At 45.6% G+C, this 19332-nt stretch overlaps 1 protein-coding gene across 6 annotated transcripts in view; it reads right to left on the bottom strand.

Annotated features, from left to right (window-relative positions):
• The window catches only part of TMEM241 (transmembrane protein 241), a 106236-nt gene that overhangs the window by 43229 nt on the left and 43675 nt on the right, over positions 1–19332 (bottom strand). For 5 of the 6 annotated variants that reach the window (XM_029224110.1, XM_029224122.1, XM_029224129.1 and 2 more), the window contains 6 exons: positions 16618–16669; positions 14372–14420; positions 13203–13248; positions 12051–12086; positions 8742–8776; positions 2259–2328 (listed from right to left, as the gene is read on the bottom strand). In XM_029224110.1, coding sequence (XP_029079943.1) covers positions 2259–2328; positions 8742–8776; positions 12051–12086; positions 13203–13248; positions 14372–14420; positions 16618–16669 — 288 coding nt within the window. Of the gene's footprint in view, positions 1–2126; positions 2329–8741; positions 8777–12050; positions 12087–13202; positions 13249–14371; positions 14421–16617; positions 16670–19332 lie in introns of all 6 variants that reach the window. The other variant, XR_003793739.1, reaches the window with a different exon arrangement.

Raw genomic sequence — 19332 nt, 5'->3', positions numbered from 1 at the left:
AGCCGGCCCTCCAGGGCTCCTCTTGGTGGTGCCCACCCCCTGCACCCCCAAAAGGTGCCTGTCCCATCCCCCATACCTCGGTCCCCTTTGCGCTTCTCCTGTCCTCTCCATCCCTGGCCAGAGGAGGGCACAGTTCCACGCTGACCCTTGCCCTCAGCACAGACTCTGCTAGGACTGAGCGACCCCTGGCTTGTGACCAACACGCTCCTGAAAGCGTCCATGACTCTTTCCCATCACCTGACTTGCATGTCGGTGAATCATTTCTAAATGACTCATGGGTCCCTCCCTCAACTCCCTCATCTGTGTCTTCCACTTGCAGCTTGTCTACCCCTTGCTGTGGAGGCGGTCTTAAGAGCACTGTGCAGACCCCAGGAGTGAAGGAGCCTGGGGCTCCCTATTCATGGGGTCTCCAGGCCACGGCTACCACTGACCCCTCAGGCCTCCACGACCCTTCCTGAGCTCCCCCAGGACCTCTGAAGGTGACAGCTCTTAGTCTGAGATATGGCTATGGGGGAGTCACGAGATGATGTGGGGAAAAGCGCCACGTTCTTAAAAGAGGGTAAGCCAGAGGTAGAATGTAATAGAGAGTTAAACCAATTCAGATAAAGATTTCCAAATCTTTCAAATTAAAAAAAAACAACACCTGAGTTTTCATGTTGGATTAGAAAAACTTGCAGATTAAAAGGGGCAGAAATGGAGGCAGAAGGTCACCCTACAGGGACTTCCCTGCCAGTCCAGTGGTTAAGACTCTGCACTTCCACTGCAGGAGGCACAAGTTCGATCCCTGGTCGGGGAGCTAAGATCCTGAGAGCCGCGCGGCGTGGCCAAGAAAAAAAAAAAATAGGTCACCCCACAAAGCCATCACCAACGGGCTATGAACCGTGATGCTCTTCTCCAAATAACCAAACCTGGCGGCTCCCTTGGCACCCTGGCCACCCACGCGGCCAAAGAAGCAGGCCCAAAGGGAAGCAAGTCCGCAGGCACCAGGGTGGCACTGACACTCCTGCCACACAATCCTAGCTAATGGGCAAGTGACAAGGCCTGACCAAATGGATAGGAACTGAGAAGACAAATTCTGTCAGTGTTTTCCTGAAACTTTTCTGAGAATGATAAGAAAAATAAATAAATCATTCTGAGGCTCCAATGCAGGAGCAAACTCCAGGATACTGATTTTTTCTGCCCTAACACACCCCCATCAGAAACAGCACCTAGCTGCATATCAGCTCTTTAACTCTCTGTGAAGAACCACTGCTTCACAAGATACACTCTCTTTTGGGTGGAAATAGGTGGTCTGGCTTTTATGTAGCAATTGCTTCTGGTCTGTTGACATTTTATCTACAGATAATAATAATGCCCATCATTTGCTGAGCCGGGCAAGATGCTTTGAGCTTCGTGTACCTTATTTAATACACACAATCACCCTGTATTAGTATTATCTTTCCATTTTACAGATGAGAAAACTAAACTAAGGTTTGGGAGAAGTAGGATAACTTGCCCAAAGACACAAATTAGCAAACGGCAAGGCTGAAATTCAACGCAAGTGTGGTCTTTCGACCACATCAGAATCCACGCTTTGAGACTGTCCACAGAAGCCTTTCCATTCCTCAGCACAATACGGTCAAGTGAAGTGGGGGTCATGGCAGGAAAGGGGTGGGGGTAGGATGGGGATGAACCTCTTTGTATCTAAATGTATCCATCTATTTGGTCCACATCTCTGATACTTCCCAAGGCCAAATATTAACGATCACCAAGGCCAATTCCTAGTCATTGGTTTCAAAATCTGTCTCTCAGAGTCTTAGGGTTCAGTCAAAATTTTTTGGAGGCTGCCCTTTAGGAACAAGAGAGAAATCAAGGTAGACGCCGACAGGGTGTGATTCTGTACCCAAATCTTCCCTTGAACTGAGTCAGTGTCATCATTTTTATATGCTGAAGTTCTGTTTAAGAATTGCTTGTGGGGGAAAAAAATAAAAAAGGGGGAGAATTCTCTCTCTTCTGCAAGTCTGAAAACCACTGCCCTGGCCGAGAAAATTCTTCAGGACAGGGGTCCTCGCAGGTCCCAGGCCAGCCCTGAGCACCTAAGAACGTTCATAACAACCCTCTGATGGCCGACGGGGCAACTTCCTCACCTGCACCAGATACCACTTTCTTCCGACGCTCATTCAGACAACAGACAGTGACCCGGGGCTTCACGAAGACACGGCTGGTAGTCCAGAAACATACAAATCCACAGCGCGAGGGGTTTTCCGAGTTAAGATTACCTGGCACAGCAGCTGCCATGGAATCTGTAGAAATACAGGAACGGAAAGTCCAGGACGCTGAGGAGATCGCCTGAGGGAAACAGCAAGGGTGAGACACACAGCCCGAAAGCCCCCTGCCCCTGGCTGCCCGGAAACACAAGGCAAGGATCTTAATTACATCAGCCCTCTGAGCGTTGAGCTGCCCAGCAGTGAATTCACTTCGGCATTCGAGGGTTTCTGTGTCCTTGGCATTGTCTTATTATAATAGTAGTATGATGATAATGACACCCGTTTAGTGAAAGCCTGCCCTGTGCAGGGCCCTGTGTGAAAAGCTTCCCGAACATTGTCTCTTTCAATCCTTGTAACAACTCTGTGAAGCTTTGTTATCCCCATTTTAACTGCAGCTCAGAGAAGTGATTTGTTTACGTTTGCACAGCTCTCTTAACTGTTGAGCCAGGATGTGGACCCCGGTGACTTCAAGTCCTAAGATCTTTCCTCTTCGCCAGGCAGCCATCCCTGGCCCAGAGCGTAGGACAAAAAGAATCTTTTTTTAAGATTCTTCTATTCTTTTCTGCCTTATATCTAAAAAAGGATCATAAACGCATGCCTCTGACATCTCCTCTCATCTTTGTGTTTAATTACCACACAAACAGAGAAAGGGCCAAGCGCCTGTGCATACTCATTTTAGTTCAAGGTCCAAAGGGTACATTTATTTCTAGTGAAGTAAGTTCATTCTTTTAGTTCCACTTGGTGCAAGAGGAAATAATCACACATATTGGCCGCTTCCCTCTCTGGAATTTGAACTTGGTCACAAACAAGAAGTCAGGAGATTAAAAAAGCAGAAAGCCTTCCAAAAATGTCCAGAGAAAAGGAATTAAGCATTTCCACAGCAGATAGCCTAATCCTTCCAAATCTGGAATTTCTGAGATTCTGGAGGCGCCAGACCTTCCAGACCCCTGGGCCTCGGTCTGTCTCTCAGTTCTGGATGGACTGGAGCACGTTAGGGGCGGTGGAACATCCTTCATCACTACACTTACTAATCAAGAGTTTCAGAACAAAAGACACAACGCATCGCTACACTTCCTTGTACCTAAATGATCTCAAACGATTCAACCATCGACTGGGAAGGAAAGGTCTGAATTCCACTTCTCTGGACGGCTGCTTTTTTCTACCATAACTATTGTTATTTTGTTTGATTTGGTTTGTACATATGTATGTGTATTTAACTAAAAGGAGAGGTCCCCTAGGATCTGGTTTTCGTGCAGCCCGACAAAAGGCTAAGAGTTTTTGTTCTCCTTCTGCTACGGCTCCACTGGACACCCCTGTCATTTACTAGGGACCCATACTGGTGGAGGGACTTTGTAACTGACATCAGGCCCAGACATCCAGTGCACGAGGAGCTCCACTGCTTCTGTAGCCCCTTTTCGCACAGAAGTGACAGCCGAGGAAACCCTGAGCACCCCGATGCTGGCAGGCGGCCCCAGCCCCCTGTAAGGTGGGCGAAGGCATGTTCGTGGAGGATTTGCTCTGTCTCTCTGGCAGCTCTTGGTTCTTGGCTGTTTCCCAACCGCCCTCTCAGCGTGAGAGAAACTGCAGCGCAGTCAGTGTGATCAGGAGGACTGAGCAGAGAAGAATAAATTAAACGCAGGACCTCAGGATTCAGGGGAGGTGACCTGGACTCCCGGTGCGGCCCAGGCTACGGAGGGGTCTGAAGGGCAGTGGAGTGGGCAGAGGTAGACTGGGAGGAAGGAAGATAAAGAAAAAAACATCACCATCCTAGGGAATTGACCAGCTGCATAATAATCCTCCCTCAAATCCTAAAAATTGATCCTGTCGATTATTGAGAGCAAGAGAGAGAATAGCTCACTCTTCCCTTTGAGCCATTTCTAAAACCTCCACACATTTCTCACGTAGTTGACTCCATGACTGTCTCTCCTTCTAGAGCCATCGAGTCCTTGTGAGCAAGGATTCTATTATACTCAACACTTGTATCCACTGTGTTAGGACCATCTCTGACAAATAACAAGCACTCCTGATCCAAGAGTATCTGGAAGACTTCAACCCCTCTTGCTTTCCCTGGAGAGAATGTTCCGAACACTTTCCACTTGGCTCTGCTGGTCCTCAATCTCAAATTGGCCCCCAGTACGTCCCCCTTGATGCCTTCAGCCGGCCTCATCTTCTACTTCAACAGAGAGGGTGCACACCAACCTCTAAACAGCAAAGGTTAATAACTGTGCTACAAAAATAGCCCCGAAAATGTTGCAGTACGTGGCTAGCTGGCCCCAACCACATGAGAACTAGACCCAGGAACTAAAAACTGTGTAAAGGTGCTCAAAAGACAACACTTCTGCACCACCTAGTGCAGAACGCACACTTTAAGCACAAATTAAGTGGTTCAAGCTCTGTACACATGCTTTGTGGCATCAACACGCAGCTTATGCACAGAAGTTGGAGTTAAGCCTTCATGCCTGTGCTCCACAGTTAAAATTCTGCTGACTCTCTGAGCGAGGGAGTGAGTCCCATCTCTCTGAAGATAATGGAGCATGAAATCGCCACGGTGAAAAGTGTGGCACAATTTTACCACATCAAGAATAATGGATACTTGGACATCAAGAAAATTTCCTCTCACCACATTTTAGTCCTCAGAATGAGTGGAAAAGTGGAAGGTCAGTTCCAGGATGTAGTTCGTACTGCTTGCTTTATCTCAATATGAGCAGTAGACACACCACATAACAAGGTCATTTCTGGTCAGATTCCTGAAAGTCTTCCTGCCCTTCTGGTTCCTTGAAATTTTCTCTCTTGAAAATGCCACAGCAGAGGGACCCATACAAAGATGAAATGCAAACTTTCAAACAGAGGAAGAATTTGTTTTCTCTACTTTTACTTAAAGCAGTCCTGGGGGTGCAAGTTTCTAAGATTCTTGGAGCTTCTGCATGAACTGTGACTTTGAAAGATTAGAAGGAGAACTAGATCCCACCCATCAAGAAGCAAACCCAGTGCCTGAAACAGGAAAAGTGTCAGGGTCTGCACCTAGGACATGGAGAACTATCTACCTGGTCCCTACCTACCACTACATCCCAATGCACCCCAAAGGTGGTGACCCAAAGCCACACCATCTGCATTGCAAGAAAGCCCATGTTTCTAGTCACTCGGGAGTGAGTGAGAAGGGCGGCTCAGTCAAAAGCACTACTGAGAGACCATCACCCACCTAGTAGTATAGCTAATGTAAGACAGACAACACCAAATGTTGGTGAAGACATGGAGAAACCGGAACTCTAACACATTGTTGGGTGGGAGGGTAAAATGGTACAAATGCTTTAGAAAACTGGCACTTTCTTTAAAAGTTAAACATATATCTACTGTAAGACCCAGAAACTCTACTCCTAGATATTTATCCAAGAGACATTAAAACATAAGTCCACCAAAAGCACTGTATGAGAGTCTTGAATGGCAGCTTTATTCATAACAGCCCAAAACTGGAAACATCCCAGGTGAGCATCAACAGGTGAATGCATAAACAAAGGGTTCGCACACTGGCACACTAGTCAGCAATAAAAGAGAAGGGACTAGTGAGACACCCAACAACCTGGATGAATCTCTAAATGCTATGCTGAATGAAAGAGCTAGACACAAAAGAATACTTCCTGTGTGTTTCCATTTATATGAGGCTCTAGAATAGACAGAACTTATGTATGGTAACAGAAGTCAGATCAACAGGGGCTTCTGGTGGTCGGTGAGAGGGAGTGACTGAGAAGGGACGTGAGGAAACTTTCTGCAGTGACAGAAGTTTTCTATATCTTGATAGAGGTGTGAGTTACATGGGCATATACATTTGTCACAATTGATCAAGCTGCACATTTAAGATAGCTGCATTTCCTATGTGTAAATCATATCTCAATTTTAAAATGTTTTGAGAGTACTACTAAATAATGAAGATACAAGTCAAAAAAGAAGAGGTAAGAAGAAACCAAAAAGAATAAAGCCCTGTTTTAAAACATCAGAAATTAACAGAGCCTTAAAAAAAAAAAAAAAAAAAAAAAAGGCTGCACCCGCGGGTCCTGGCTCTTACTGTGTCTTAATTGGTGCAGATGTGGGAGAATCAGGAAGCTGCTCTCCCTGACCCACACCCAGGCCTTGAAGTGGACACTCCAGATGGAAAGTATAATGAGCAAGTGGGAAAGAACGAAGTGCTGTTCCACCTTAAAAATGGGCTGGACCACCCACGGGTCCAATGAGGAAGCTAACGAATTGGCAGGAATTGAAGCTGCCAATCAGAGCAGTCCTCGAATACTTCCGGAGGAAAGAGATTCTCCTCAGCGGTTTTATTTGCTTAAGTTTTGTAATCAACCTTATGCCCCTATGAGAAGACATCACCAGGACCCATCAAAGGGTTTAGGGCAACTGACCTGGCTTTATAAAGCTGGGAAAAACGGATCCCCAAGGGGTCTTCTAGATTCTCAGCTTCCATAATCTCACACACCAAATCCCTACCTTCGTATCCATCTGCCTTAATTACCTACTTGAGCAAACCTGTGTGCTTTTTGAAACAATGGGCCACTGCTTAGAGCTGGACATGGTTGTGCATTACACAACTTCAGTATAAACACACTGCACTGTTTATAAAGACCACAACTGTATTTGTTACTTCATTCACGTAAAAGTAGGTGTGGTTCCACAGTGCTTCCCTGCGATGTTCACGGATTAGATACCCAACTTGGTGTTGGTATAGATGAACATCTCCGGCTTCTTCTGGAAGGCTGCCGCCAGTACGTAGCTAGCCGCACACCTACCTTCCCTGGGGCCTTTGCCTGAGCCCTGCTACGATGGCTACTGAGGCCCACAGGACTCCTGACCCCTACGGCTGTGGGGCATCCCCTCACAGGGAAGCTTTAGCTAAACTCCAGTCTCCCTCTGCTACTCACTTCCTCATCTTGGTCACATCACTTAACTCCTCTGGGTTTCAATTTCCTCATTTGTAAAATGTGGTGGCACCTTGGATAATCACTAAGGTTCCTTCCAGTTCTGATAAGCGTGAGTGTAACAGATGAACTAGCACAACCTCTTAGTGAAAGGCAGAGTGGCTTCTTTAAGTGAATATCATTCACCCAAATCCACTAGAAATCACTCAGGGGGAAAATGAACATGTAAACCAAGAAGAACCAGCAAGCATAACGCTCCAAAGGTCTTTGATTAAAAACCTATTTGAAAGGCAGAAGACACTTAGTAGGCTCTGAAATATCTGCTGGGTGGCAACCCTCCGGCTGCACGAAGGAATGCTGAGAGGCAGGATTTGGAGGCGGACACTCAGCGGTACAGGTAGGTGTTTAGGGTCAACACCAGGGTTTCATATGACTTGTAATTTTACAAAGGATAGGTTTTCAGGCTATGGGAGTGGGCAGAAAACAGTGGAAGTGCTTCAGTATGGGCAAGTGTAGAAGCACTCATGGAGAAAAAAATAATTCAAATTATGCTAATGAGACAGCAGTTCGGATAGGTCATGTCCAATCTAGAAACATGACCCGAGTCACCATCAGCAATTCCCTGAGGATATTAGTTCAAACAGTCTGAAGCAGCTAAAAACACAAACAGAAAGGGGTTGCTGTTTGGGGCACAGTAGGGAGCTAGAAGGGGCTTCAGAAATAATCCAGACCACCTTTCTTAATTTCCGGATAAGAGACTGAGACCCTGAGGGCTTGGGTAATGCCTCATGCATAGCAGAGGTCAATAAACATTAGTTTAAGGAGTGTGACCAATAAAATGTGTATTTCCAGCCACGCTGCACACAGATATTTTTGCTTTATCTTTGCATCAACTTCAAAACCTTTCAAAGTAAAAAAACACAATGAAATAGAGGATTACGGAAAATTCCTGAATTTGGAAAACAACTCTAGGGTAATTGAGGCAGCAACAGGGTAAAGGTAAGTTTTCTTTTTTTTTAATTTAATTCTATTTATTTATTTTTTATACAGCAGGTTCTTATTAGTTATCTATTTTATACATATCAGTGTATATATGGGCGAAGGTAAGTTTTAAAATGACTTCTTTCATCTGGAATTATGAAAACTGGATGACAATATATGATAAAAATGGATAAAAGGATGTCACTGAGAAATAGGTGCAATTTGAACTTCTCCACCAAATCTTTAGCCCTAGGATTGAAGAGCAATTCTGGGTACTTGAAGGGAGAATTTTAGAAAAGGACAAAGCAAGCACTAGTTTATTTGGCAGATTATAAACCCGCCTGTACACCTGAGATTGCACCAGATGAAAACATCAACAATAAAAGATGGAAAAAGGTTCAATTCATGGGCAATAAATCCATTAACGGGATACTAAGAACAGTTTCAAGTATGTGGGCCATTCCTAACCCTTAAGTTTGACACCCTAGAAGGTAGCTACATTCTCTTACAAAATTTCCCTCAGAGATATAACCGGAGTCAGAGCACTGGGTTGAATGGGCAATGTAAGATACACAAACAAACAAACAAACAAAACCATGTTTACCTGTGGGGTGAGATGCAAACGCCAGGAGCACCACGCTGAAAAAGAAACAGCAGACTCGTGAAGAAAGCTTCGCCAGCACTGAGAAAACAACACCCATTTTCACCCATTCTCCTTGGAAATAGTGAGATTTGCCCAAAAGGAAACTATCTGCACTGAACGGTCTCTTTCTGCCTAAATCCAGCTCGTCAGGGAGAGAGTGAGAATCCCCTGAAATGCCTCAGGTCCGGCAAGAGGGCTGGATCTCCCCCGGGACGGACACTGAGGGTCCGTGCCCCTCTTGGAGGGCCAGCCCTGCCACTAACGATTATCACATTCACCTAATCCACAGAGAGTGTCTGTCAGCTAAACAAAGCAGAGTCTAAATTACAAACAGGCTGCAGCCTAAAAGTTAGCTGTCGAATGTGAGCTAAATCACAAAATTCGCTACACAGAAGAATAGGTAAATTTCCAGGAAGCTAGCCCACAGAATGACCCATGCCATCCACCCTGTGTCTGAAAACTACCTGGACCAATTTGCAGTTGAGGCTGTATGGGCTGATGCAGGCCATACCTGTGCTTGGCTGTCTCCCATCTTTATCTCTGGAAGCCTGTCCCATCTCCCGGCGCCTGTCTACAAGTGCCTTTGTGCGGTCCTAAGCCCACCTTCCATACCCTCTTCCATCAAAACTCATGCCACGCAGGCAGCTGATTTAGTTGGAGGTTAGGAATGAAACTTTTAATTCAAATATAAGAAGGAAAGTTTTCTTAAAGCGCTGGATGGCCTGCTCTGGTTCTCAACCCTGGATACACATCCAAATAGTGTAACATCCTGGCTAGAATCTCTAAGGTACGGTCCGGGCATCCATTGTTTTTATTTGTTATGGCTCCCGGAAGCTACAAAGTACCAGGATCAGGAACCACTGCCACAAATCTCCAGTTGGTGACATGACAGCCAGGGAAACCAATGTGAGCTCCTCAGCCCTGCTCTTGGGTTATCTCCCAGCATCATTTCTGTTTTTCTGATGGTTTTCAGAGGAGCAGCATCACAGAAAGAGGCAGGAGGAGAGGAGGGTTGTGACAACGGCCATAAGAATAGTCACATTCTGGTCATTCGGAAGTTGTAGGTTTGTGAGACAAGGGTTTACAGGTAGCTAGCTGTAAAAAAATACACACACTACAGATAAGACGGGAGATTCCCTGTCCTTCTCATGGGCGTCTGCTTGCTGTCTCTTCTTTCTCTGGAAAACACATACCCTGTACATACTCCATTACTCTATCTCTCTCCGGAAAACACATACCCTGTACATTCTCCATTATTCTATCTCGCTGGATCCCCTCTCGGCTTCAACTTCAGCAGCAGAAGTTATTGCTCCTATGGCAGGATGTGAGGGGCCCCTTTCCATCCCAAAACATCTCCCAGGGCCTGACATGGTATCCCAAATGCCATCATCAGAATCACCCCAAAGGGTGACTCTAAAAGAAAACACTAGGGAGTTAAAAATAAGAGATAATTAAATAAAAGAGTTGGCTCTCTAGTCCATGTCTGAATTTTGTAAATATAGAGTTACACCCTCCTAATTCCTACACTGTGATGACCTGGGGAGCAAGAACCATATTTTATTTATCTTTGGAGCTCAAGTATTTAGCAGGGCCAGATACATAGCAGGTTCTCCCTATGTTTTCAAACCAGCAGAGAGAGATCAAACCAGCAGGCAGAGCTCCGGGCTGGCACCTACAGGCACAGCTGCCCTACAGAGCTGAGTGAATGCAGATCTCTGGAGGCTGATACCCAGGGCCTGTGGGAAATCGAGTCTCAGCCCTGGCTCATCTTCATCACTTGTACTGAAAGAAGATGTGGAAACAGCAGTGTGGCTTTGGCGGGGTGTGCAGCGGGCTGAGGCAGGAAGCCTTGAGCACCTGGCTCCCAGGTAGTGAAACCCTCACACGGGGGAGGGCGGGGAGGGCAGGAGAACTAGCTGGGGGTCACAGCGGCTGTTTTTTTCCACCGCCAAAACCCTCTGCTGCTCGCCTTGGCTATAAGCTCTGTGGGGAAAAAGAACTGTCTAAAGTAGTCCGATGTCATGGAAACATTTCAAACACCAAGAGACTTCTGCATTTTCAGAAACATCTCTTGAAAAGGCAGCTGGTGGGTCTGGGCAGAGTGGAACTAATGACTGTTCCACTGAGTACAAAAGAGGCCCCAGCTATGTTTGGGTTGAATCCTGTGTTCAAAAAGGCATTTTCGTAAATACTAAGATATTTAGGAACTTTACCTGTACGTAGAGAACACAGATCTTGAACATTTTAAGCTAACTTCCTGCAGAAATCCATGTGGCCAAAGGCTGAGAGACACCTCTCCGACCTTGGTCCTCTGGACTGAATGTTGTTGCATTAGGCAAACTTGAGTTCTAGACAGCAAAACCTCACTTTCTCAGTTAGGTCCCTCAGTGCACCATGTGGGACTCTCAGAATGCAAGAATACTCCCCAGCTATTCCATTTAGCAGCCAACCCCTATTCTTTACTTGGCTTGGGGCAACGGTACAAATGGAAATCCATATACTACACTTACATATTATAAATCAAGCCTCAAACTTCATCCTACCTTAACAAATACACCTTCAAAGCAACCTGAAAGTCCAGATTAAACTTTAGAATTCTTGGAGTCCTTGGAGCTTCTTTTCAGAAGGTGTTAGTGTGGGGACATCCTGCCTCTGGCTCCCGGCTCCCAGTGCACCCTCTTCTCTCCCGACACCAGGCTCCATCCTGCACCCAAGGACCTCAAACGTGTGTGTGGACACCTCAGTCTGCAAGCCCACCCTCCATGCACATCCCTCATACTAACAGCCTTTCTTTGGACATCCATTGGGTCTCGGAATGAGTTAAGAAGACAGACCCAGGGAGGCCTTGGAATCCACTTGCGTCGGAAATTCCAAGGCCCAGTCTAGAAGGAAGGGTGTGGGTTCTTAGCCTTACAGACTGCATATGCCTTGGGGAGAGGCATGGCTCTCTGAAGTGTGGGGCTGGATGGAAGCCCTTCTTGTCTGGCCTAACGGCAGGACCACTATTTAGTTTCTGCAATTCTGATCATCTCACCAATTATTTAGCTTGCCTTCCTGGTAGGCAGGCACACTGGCTCAGATCTCCCTTATCAAAATATTACTGGATATAACTGACTCACTTTGCTGTACAGCAGAAACTAACACAACGTCATAAATAAACTATACTCCAATAAAAAAATTAATAGAAAATATATACATTATTGGAAAATAAAAATCCATTAGCTCTAGAAGAATATGAGTTATTCTTTGAAAATTTAAATTATATTTTACCTGAATAGATAGTTTAAGTACTGCTGGTCAATGTCACTAAGAAATGAGAAAAAAAAAAAAACATAAAAGGTAAAATAATATGTGTTTAACATACACAAAATAGTCATTTTCTTCCATTAATAAATTAGATCTATGTATAAGTTCCTAGATTTATAAATCATTAATAAACACTAAGAAAAGTACTTTATATTCAAAACCATTTCCTGGCTCATTTTTTAAAAACGTTTTCAATTTAGTACTATCACATGCATTTTCACTTGTGGCCGATTATGTGTACATTTGCCATTTTAAAAGGAGTGTCAGCTCTCTCAGGTCACTGGACTGGCTTCTAGGGCTACCATACTTGACAAATAAAAATACAGGACACCCAAATAAATCTGAAATTCACATAAAGAATAATGCTTTAGTATAAGTATGATCCAAATATTGCATGAAACATACTTAAACTAAAAAAATTATTTGCTGCTTCTCTGAAATTCAAATTTACCTGGGTATCCTGTATTTTATCTAACAACTCTACTGGCTTCTTGCTGAAAAAACACTTTATTCGAAGAAAAAATGGTGCTCTAAGGACCCATCACATACCCTCAGCATGTATAACCTTCTCCCAGGAGTCAGTCCCTTCAGACCTTTCTTTGTGGGCCTCAGACGGCCCCAAAACCCAGTGGCCAGCTGGCCAGTGGAGGGCTCTGACCTGGCGGCTCCAGCCCAACCAAGGCCTGAATTCTCATCTTTTTCATTTACATTCAGCAACTCTGTTCCACTGACTGCCCTCAACAAAGGCCTCATTTTACTCCAGAACAGAGCTGGTGACGGGGGAGGCTTCTGGGTCTAAAGTTAGGAAGGGGTTGGAGAAACAAGAAAAAAGACTTGTGCCTCTGAGCTGGAGGAAGTGAACTGGGGCCCAAGGCAGCCGGTCACGCAATTTTTGTCAAAATGTCATCTAAAGGGCTGCCCTGAAGGAAGAGGAGAGAGACTTCCAGGCTCTTTGCACATCGCTGGCAATGGTTCAGGTACTGATGGACCTGGCCTGCTGCCCTCCCCCCATTCTGGACTCATGGAGTCTCTGGCTGATGGAGGAAACTCACCACCCCGTGGGTCTCACCCCTTTCCTTTAACCAAAGGACGACTCACCAAACTTTAAAAGTTTACCTTAACGCGTTGGGTTTCTGGGATTTCTGTAGTATCTTATAAGCCCCTGGAAAGGAAGCAACACAAGTCACTGACACGCGGCATTCTGTGGAGGGGGCGACTGGTGCTTCCTGGGAAGCAAGAAACCCGCAGAGAAAAGGGCCCCTCTTCCCTGCAAGGGTCACCCGCAACCAATAGGGGGCGACCAAGAGCACTCTGGAGAATTTCAAGGATGCACATTCGATAATCCCCCAGATGATGCAGTTCATAGAGAGAGCGCTGGGCTGGAAAGGCTCGTGGTCCCCAGAAGGATACAATTAACAGGATTGTTAAGCCTGGATTTCCTTTGATGGTGCACATGAGAAACACCGCAGGACTTCTGACCCATGTGTCACAAAGTCAGGGCACTGTTTTTCCCTCTAAGGCTACAGATAGGAAACACTGGTTTGAAATAAAGTAGATGGTCCTTTTATTTCACCCACTTAATTTTTTTTTTTTTTTTTTGTATACTGCTGAAAGAGAGTGTTTTTGACACAAACCTCTGGATCTGGATCTCTTCTCACCATTTTTAGAGAAGACCAACCAGCACTGCACAAGTGGATTTGAGCAAGCAAAGCCTGGGCCCTGGCGAGTTAATTAATGTTTGTCATGAGAAAGGCGAGACTCTATGGAAACTGCAAACATTTCAGGAAAACTCCAAAACAGAAAATTCAAACCCGAAAAATGTCCATTTAATTTTAACCTTGACACCTTGGATTTCATCTTCCTATTGTCCAGGATCACTAAAAAGTGGATACATGATAAGGAATAATAAGTCTCAGTTGTTTCAGTAAGACTTCTTTAAAAACTTACCGACGGGGCTTCCCTGGTGGCACAGTGGTTGAGAATCCACCTGTCGATGCAGGGGACACGGGTTCAAGCCCTGGTCTGGGACAATCCCACATGTCGCGGAGCAACTAAGCCCGTGTGCCACAACTACTGAGCCTGCGCTCTAGAGCCCACGAGCCACAACTACTGAAGCCCACACACCTAGAGCCCATGCTCCGCAATAAGAGAAGCCACTGCAGTGAGAAGCCCATGCACCGCACGAAGAGTAGCCCCCACTCGCCGGAACTAGAGGAAAGCCCACACAGCAACAAAGACCCAACACAGCCAAAAATGAATAAATAAATTTATTTTAAAACCCTTACCTATGCAGAATAAGTGAATTACAGCCCAGAAATAACCATCTGGATCAAACTGTAACACAAGATTTAAAAAAAAAAAAATTGGCTCTAAGTACAGACAAACGGGATCCAGCATGATGATCAGAAACACTAAACGTCAATGCACAGTGCCAGGCATGGTGCCAGACAGGACTCTGGGACCTTGGGCCAGTCCCTCCTTATTTCTCGCCCAGTTGCCTACAACATTTCCTAACAGGGCTCCCTGCCTCCAGCATCTCTTTCCCCATCCCCCCCACTCCCCAGCACTGCATCTCTAAAAAGTAGACCTGATGGTGCCACCTATTGCTTAAAATCATCCAGCCATCCCCCAGTGACTTCAGGGTGAAATCCAAACTCAGGAGACCCAAGAATCCCTATGACAAGCTCCTATCAACCCAACCAGTCCCATCCACTGCCCATCCCCCTCCAGAGAAAGAGAACTTGCACGTCCCTGGCCAACTCAGCTGAGGGGCACTCCCGCCTCTTCTTCCCCTCCTTTTTCCATTTATCTCACCTGACACACTCTGTTTTACTTGTGACCTGTCTCTGTCTCCACTCCGCACTAGATGATTAATTCCAAGAGGGCAGGAATTTGCCCAGGGACGCACACATAGTAGGTGCTCAATAAAGTTGAATCAGGCCACTCAGGACGCCTCTAGGGCTCTGTCCGTACCTGCCTTCTTCTCCTGGGTTGCTCCTCCTCACCCTTCAAGATTTAGGTACAGTAAGCAGAGCCTGGCTCCAGCATCAGAAAGATCCGGGTTAATTCTCTTGCCCCCTTCCCTTCCCCACATCCAAAAGACTATTGCCCATCTGCTATAAACTAGCATCGTAATTAAAAACATGTCTTTTGGGGCTTTCCTGGTGGCGCAGTGGTTGAGAGTCCACCTGCCGATGCAGGGGACACGGGTTCGTGCCCCGGTCCGGGAGGATCCCACATGCCGTGGAGCGGCTGGGCCTGTGAGTCATGGCCGCTGAGCCTGCGCGTCCGGAGCCTGTGCTCCGCAACGGGAGAGGCCACAGTGGTGAGAGGACCACGTACCGCAAAAAAAAAACCATGTCTTTTGGAGGCAGACAAGTCTAGATTCGAAGACTGGTTGTGCCACCATCTATACACTCACTATACCAAGCAGGTGAAAAAATTATTTTAATCTAAGTCTGTTTCTTCTTCTGTAAAATAGTAATCCTAACCATTCAAGGTTTGTTGTGAGAATTAAATGAAACAGAGCATACAGAGATCTCAGCACAGTGCCTGGCACACAAGTGTTCAATATATGATGGCTTTCATGTTACTAAAACTTGATATATTAACTGGAACAAAATAAAGGATCAGTGACTTAAAAAGAAAGAAAGAAAGAAAATAGAAAGATCTGGGTTAAATTCTAAAATCCCCACTTATTTGTTAGCTGGTGACCTTTTGGGCCTCGCTATTCTTCAGCTATGAAATGGAGATAATAATAGCTGCTACTCTTGTGGAATTGCTGTGAGATTAAATAGAATGAGGCACTAAAGCATTGGCACAGAGCCTGGCACACAGTAAGCTCCCTATAATTGCTCCCTATTCCTGCTCTGAGCCTCGAAGGATCCCACACCTCCCCGGACAGAGCCCTGGCCTCCCTGTTATAATTATCTGTTCATCGTCTGCCTCTTCCCCTTTGCTCTGACTAGACTCCGACTTCTGCCTGGATGATGGCAATTCCTCCTTGTGCCCCCAGAGCCTGGCTCGGTGCCTAACACTTGATGGGAACTGAATAGATGCTGGGGAAGAAAAGAAAGAAAAAAAAGAGCCCGAAATGAGATGACTCCTGGAGGTGGGGGTGGGTTCTCAGTGCCTAATAAAGAAAAACTCAGTCTGACAAAGTGAAAATCACTGTGCAGACGAGGCCCTTGGGATGAGAGGAAAAGAAAATCAACTTCACCTCAGTGTGTGGGGCTGGAGTCATTTGGATGTGCAGGTCCTCCCAGCACGTACAGAGGGTGGACCGCCCCCATCACGGCACCCAGAGGCCCGAGGTCTGCGGGCTCCCCTGCTGCAGCCTGGGAGAAGGCAGAGACCTGAGGAGAGGTGTTGGCCTGGCCAAAAAGTGCCCTAGGGCCCCGAAAGTTTGCTTTTACATGCCTTTGTATAGGCCAATGTTATCCTGCTTCTCAAAGGAAGGATTCGGAAATTCTGCTCATCCACGCAGGCTTCAGAGATACCTGGAAGGCAAAGTGAGTCTGCCTGAACTCACCTGGGAGTCGTTGAAGGGCAGGCACCCTGCGGCAGCCAGGAGGAAGAGGGCACTGTGGAGAGGAGGTAAACACGCAGCTTCACTTGTCAACATCAAGGGTGAGTCCCGGAGAGTGTGGAGGTTGAAATACACGGACTGGAGCTCGGATGAGGCAAAGATCTCGTGAGACCACACCCAATTCCCCCGTTCATCCTCTGAGAACCTCACTACCCAGGTAGTTTTCAATTATGTGCTCTGCTGACACCAGTTTCTTCTCTGGGGCTCGGCTAGCCATCTTCCCAGAGACAGGCATTTGCAGGACATGTGCAAAAGCACAGCTGGCTCACTTGAGAAAAACAGTATATATAAAAGGAGACTTCTTTAAACTACCGATCCCCAAAAATACACTAGTGGAAAATTGGGCAAGCAGACTACAATTATTCCGCTTACCAATAAGAAAACACCACGGAAAGCACATTACAAACTTATCGCCTTATCCAAATGATCAAACTTAACATCTCCAATAGTGGGACAGAGCTACATCACGTGCCTCCTGATACAATGTACTGAGAAGGGCACAACGTCACTCATGTGGTATTCCTGCCAAATATGCATAACCTGGACTGAATCACAAGGAAACACTGAGACAAACCCAAATTCAGGGATAGTCCACAAAACAATGGGCTTACGCTATTCAAACTATGAAGCCAATGAAAGGCAATAAAATGTCGAGAAACTGTTCCAGATTAAAGGATATGAAAGAGACATGACATCTTTGGGGGAAGAAATTACTATAAAAGACAATATCGGGATCATTGGCCAAATTTGAACATCGACTCAATATTACATAACAGTATTGTATCCGATGTTAATTTCCTAAACTTAAACATTGCACTGTGGTTATAAAAGAGCTTCTTATTTTTAGGAGATACGCTTTGCAGTATTTAGGGGTAGAGTCATAACCCCTGCAACTTATTCTCAAATGGTTCAGAAAAAAATAAGAGTAAGAATAATTATGTATATATTCTTACATATTTTATGTGATATATATATACATATGTATATATGGAGAGAGAAAGAAAGCAAATACAAAAAACGTTATCAGTGGGTGAATCTAGATAAAAGGTATATGGGAGTTCATTGTAATATTCTTGGAGCTTTTCTATCGGTTTTAACTTTTTCCCAAATAAGGGAATTCCCTGGCGGTCCAGTAGTTAGGACTCGGCGCTTTCATTGCCAAGGGCAGGGGTTCAGTCCCTGGTTGGGGAACAAAGATCCTGCAAGCCACGAAGCGTGGCCAAAAAAAATAATAATAAAATAAAACAAACAAAAAAAAGTTTCATTAGAAAAAAATCTCTTATACATACCAAAATATTTATGGCTGAAACGCTACAATGCCTGGGATTTGCTGAAATGAGGCGCTGGGTAGAGGCTTAAGTTGAAAACTGTTGAATCTGGGGGATGAGTCTACAGAGCTTCATTATACTGTTCTGTCTACTTTTATATCTGTTTAGAAATTTCCATAATAAAAGGTTCTTTTTATAATTCTTGCACAAAAAAGTAACATTGCCGATCACGATATTTTCACATTTTCTCATTCATTAGAAAGTCGATTTGGAGATACTTTTTGGCTTAGAAATCAGTGGTTTTTAGATGGTATATGGGCTTCATATACCAAAATATCTTGGCCTATAGCTTTTGCCAATCATTCTCTCCTCCGAAAGAAAGGCACCAGAAAACACAAAACCCAAAGGACCACATGCTCTTTCCTCCCCTTTCCATTTTATGATGCAACAACATATTCAGGGTTGGGTCCCTTCTGACAATTGCATTACGCAGCGAGCAGCAAAGGATCAAAGACATAAATGGGGGCAGTGAATACAGCATTTTCACTGTTAGGGAACTTTATCATATGACATCTCACACCAGTATATGTTCTACATACATATCAAATTCTGTATTACTTACATATATATACGTAATACACAACAGCCTGATACTCATAACCTAAGTACACTGGCAATAGTGATGTTAATCAATTCTGTCCACACACCCCCCCACACACACAGTCTTCACTGTTGTCATCACACATAGTGTGTAACCCTTAAAAGACTAGCATGGCTGCTGGGCCTGAGGCAGGAGGATGGGTACAGAGGAAACCTCAGAGCTGGGGCCTCAGGGCCTCAGGAAGGGCAGGACAACATGGGACAGGTTCTAACCACTCCAGTCCACCCACTCCTATAGTCCCGCCAACTTTAAAGGCACACACTCAAACAGCCTTGAGACAATTCCCTGGCACCCGGCTGCTGAGGGATTCAGAGGTCAGGGTGGGGTGAGAGGAGGGAGGTTGTCCAGGAGGGTTTCTGGGACTGCACAGGAATAGGCAGGTTGTAGGCTGGGGGAGAGGAGAACCCTCATGGCTTTGGTGTCTGCCTGCAGTGGACAGAGGCTTTAGAGGATGCAGGATGCTTCCCCATCCACAGGCAATGAGCATTAGATCCCCTCAAGCAGACAAGCCCTCAGGGCTGAGGGGAGAAGTGCCAGGTGTGAGGCAGCCCCTGGTTTCCCACCGAAATTGGCCTTGAGCAACACCTGACTACATCAGGCATAAATGGGTTTTAATGCCTCTCTTTAACACCTGCTAATCTTTTAAACAAGAGGATGCTTCCTGACAGCGGGATTTTTTTTTTCTTCAAGTAGCAGCCTGTAATAAAGGCAAAAAAAGGAGATTGGATG

The sequence above is a fragment of the Monodon monoceros genome, unplaced genomic scaffold (assembly GCF_005190385.1).
Source record: "Monodon monoceros isolate NGI ecotype Baffin Bay Population unplaced genomic scaffold, NGI_Narwhal_1 Super_Scaffold_1, whole genome shotgun sequence".
Classification (NCBI taxonomy): Eukaryota; Metazoa; Chordata; class Mammalia; order Artiodactyla; family Monodontidae; genus Monodon; species Monodon monoceros.
This window is presented reverse-complemented; position numbering and strand designations above follow the sequence as displayed.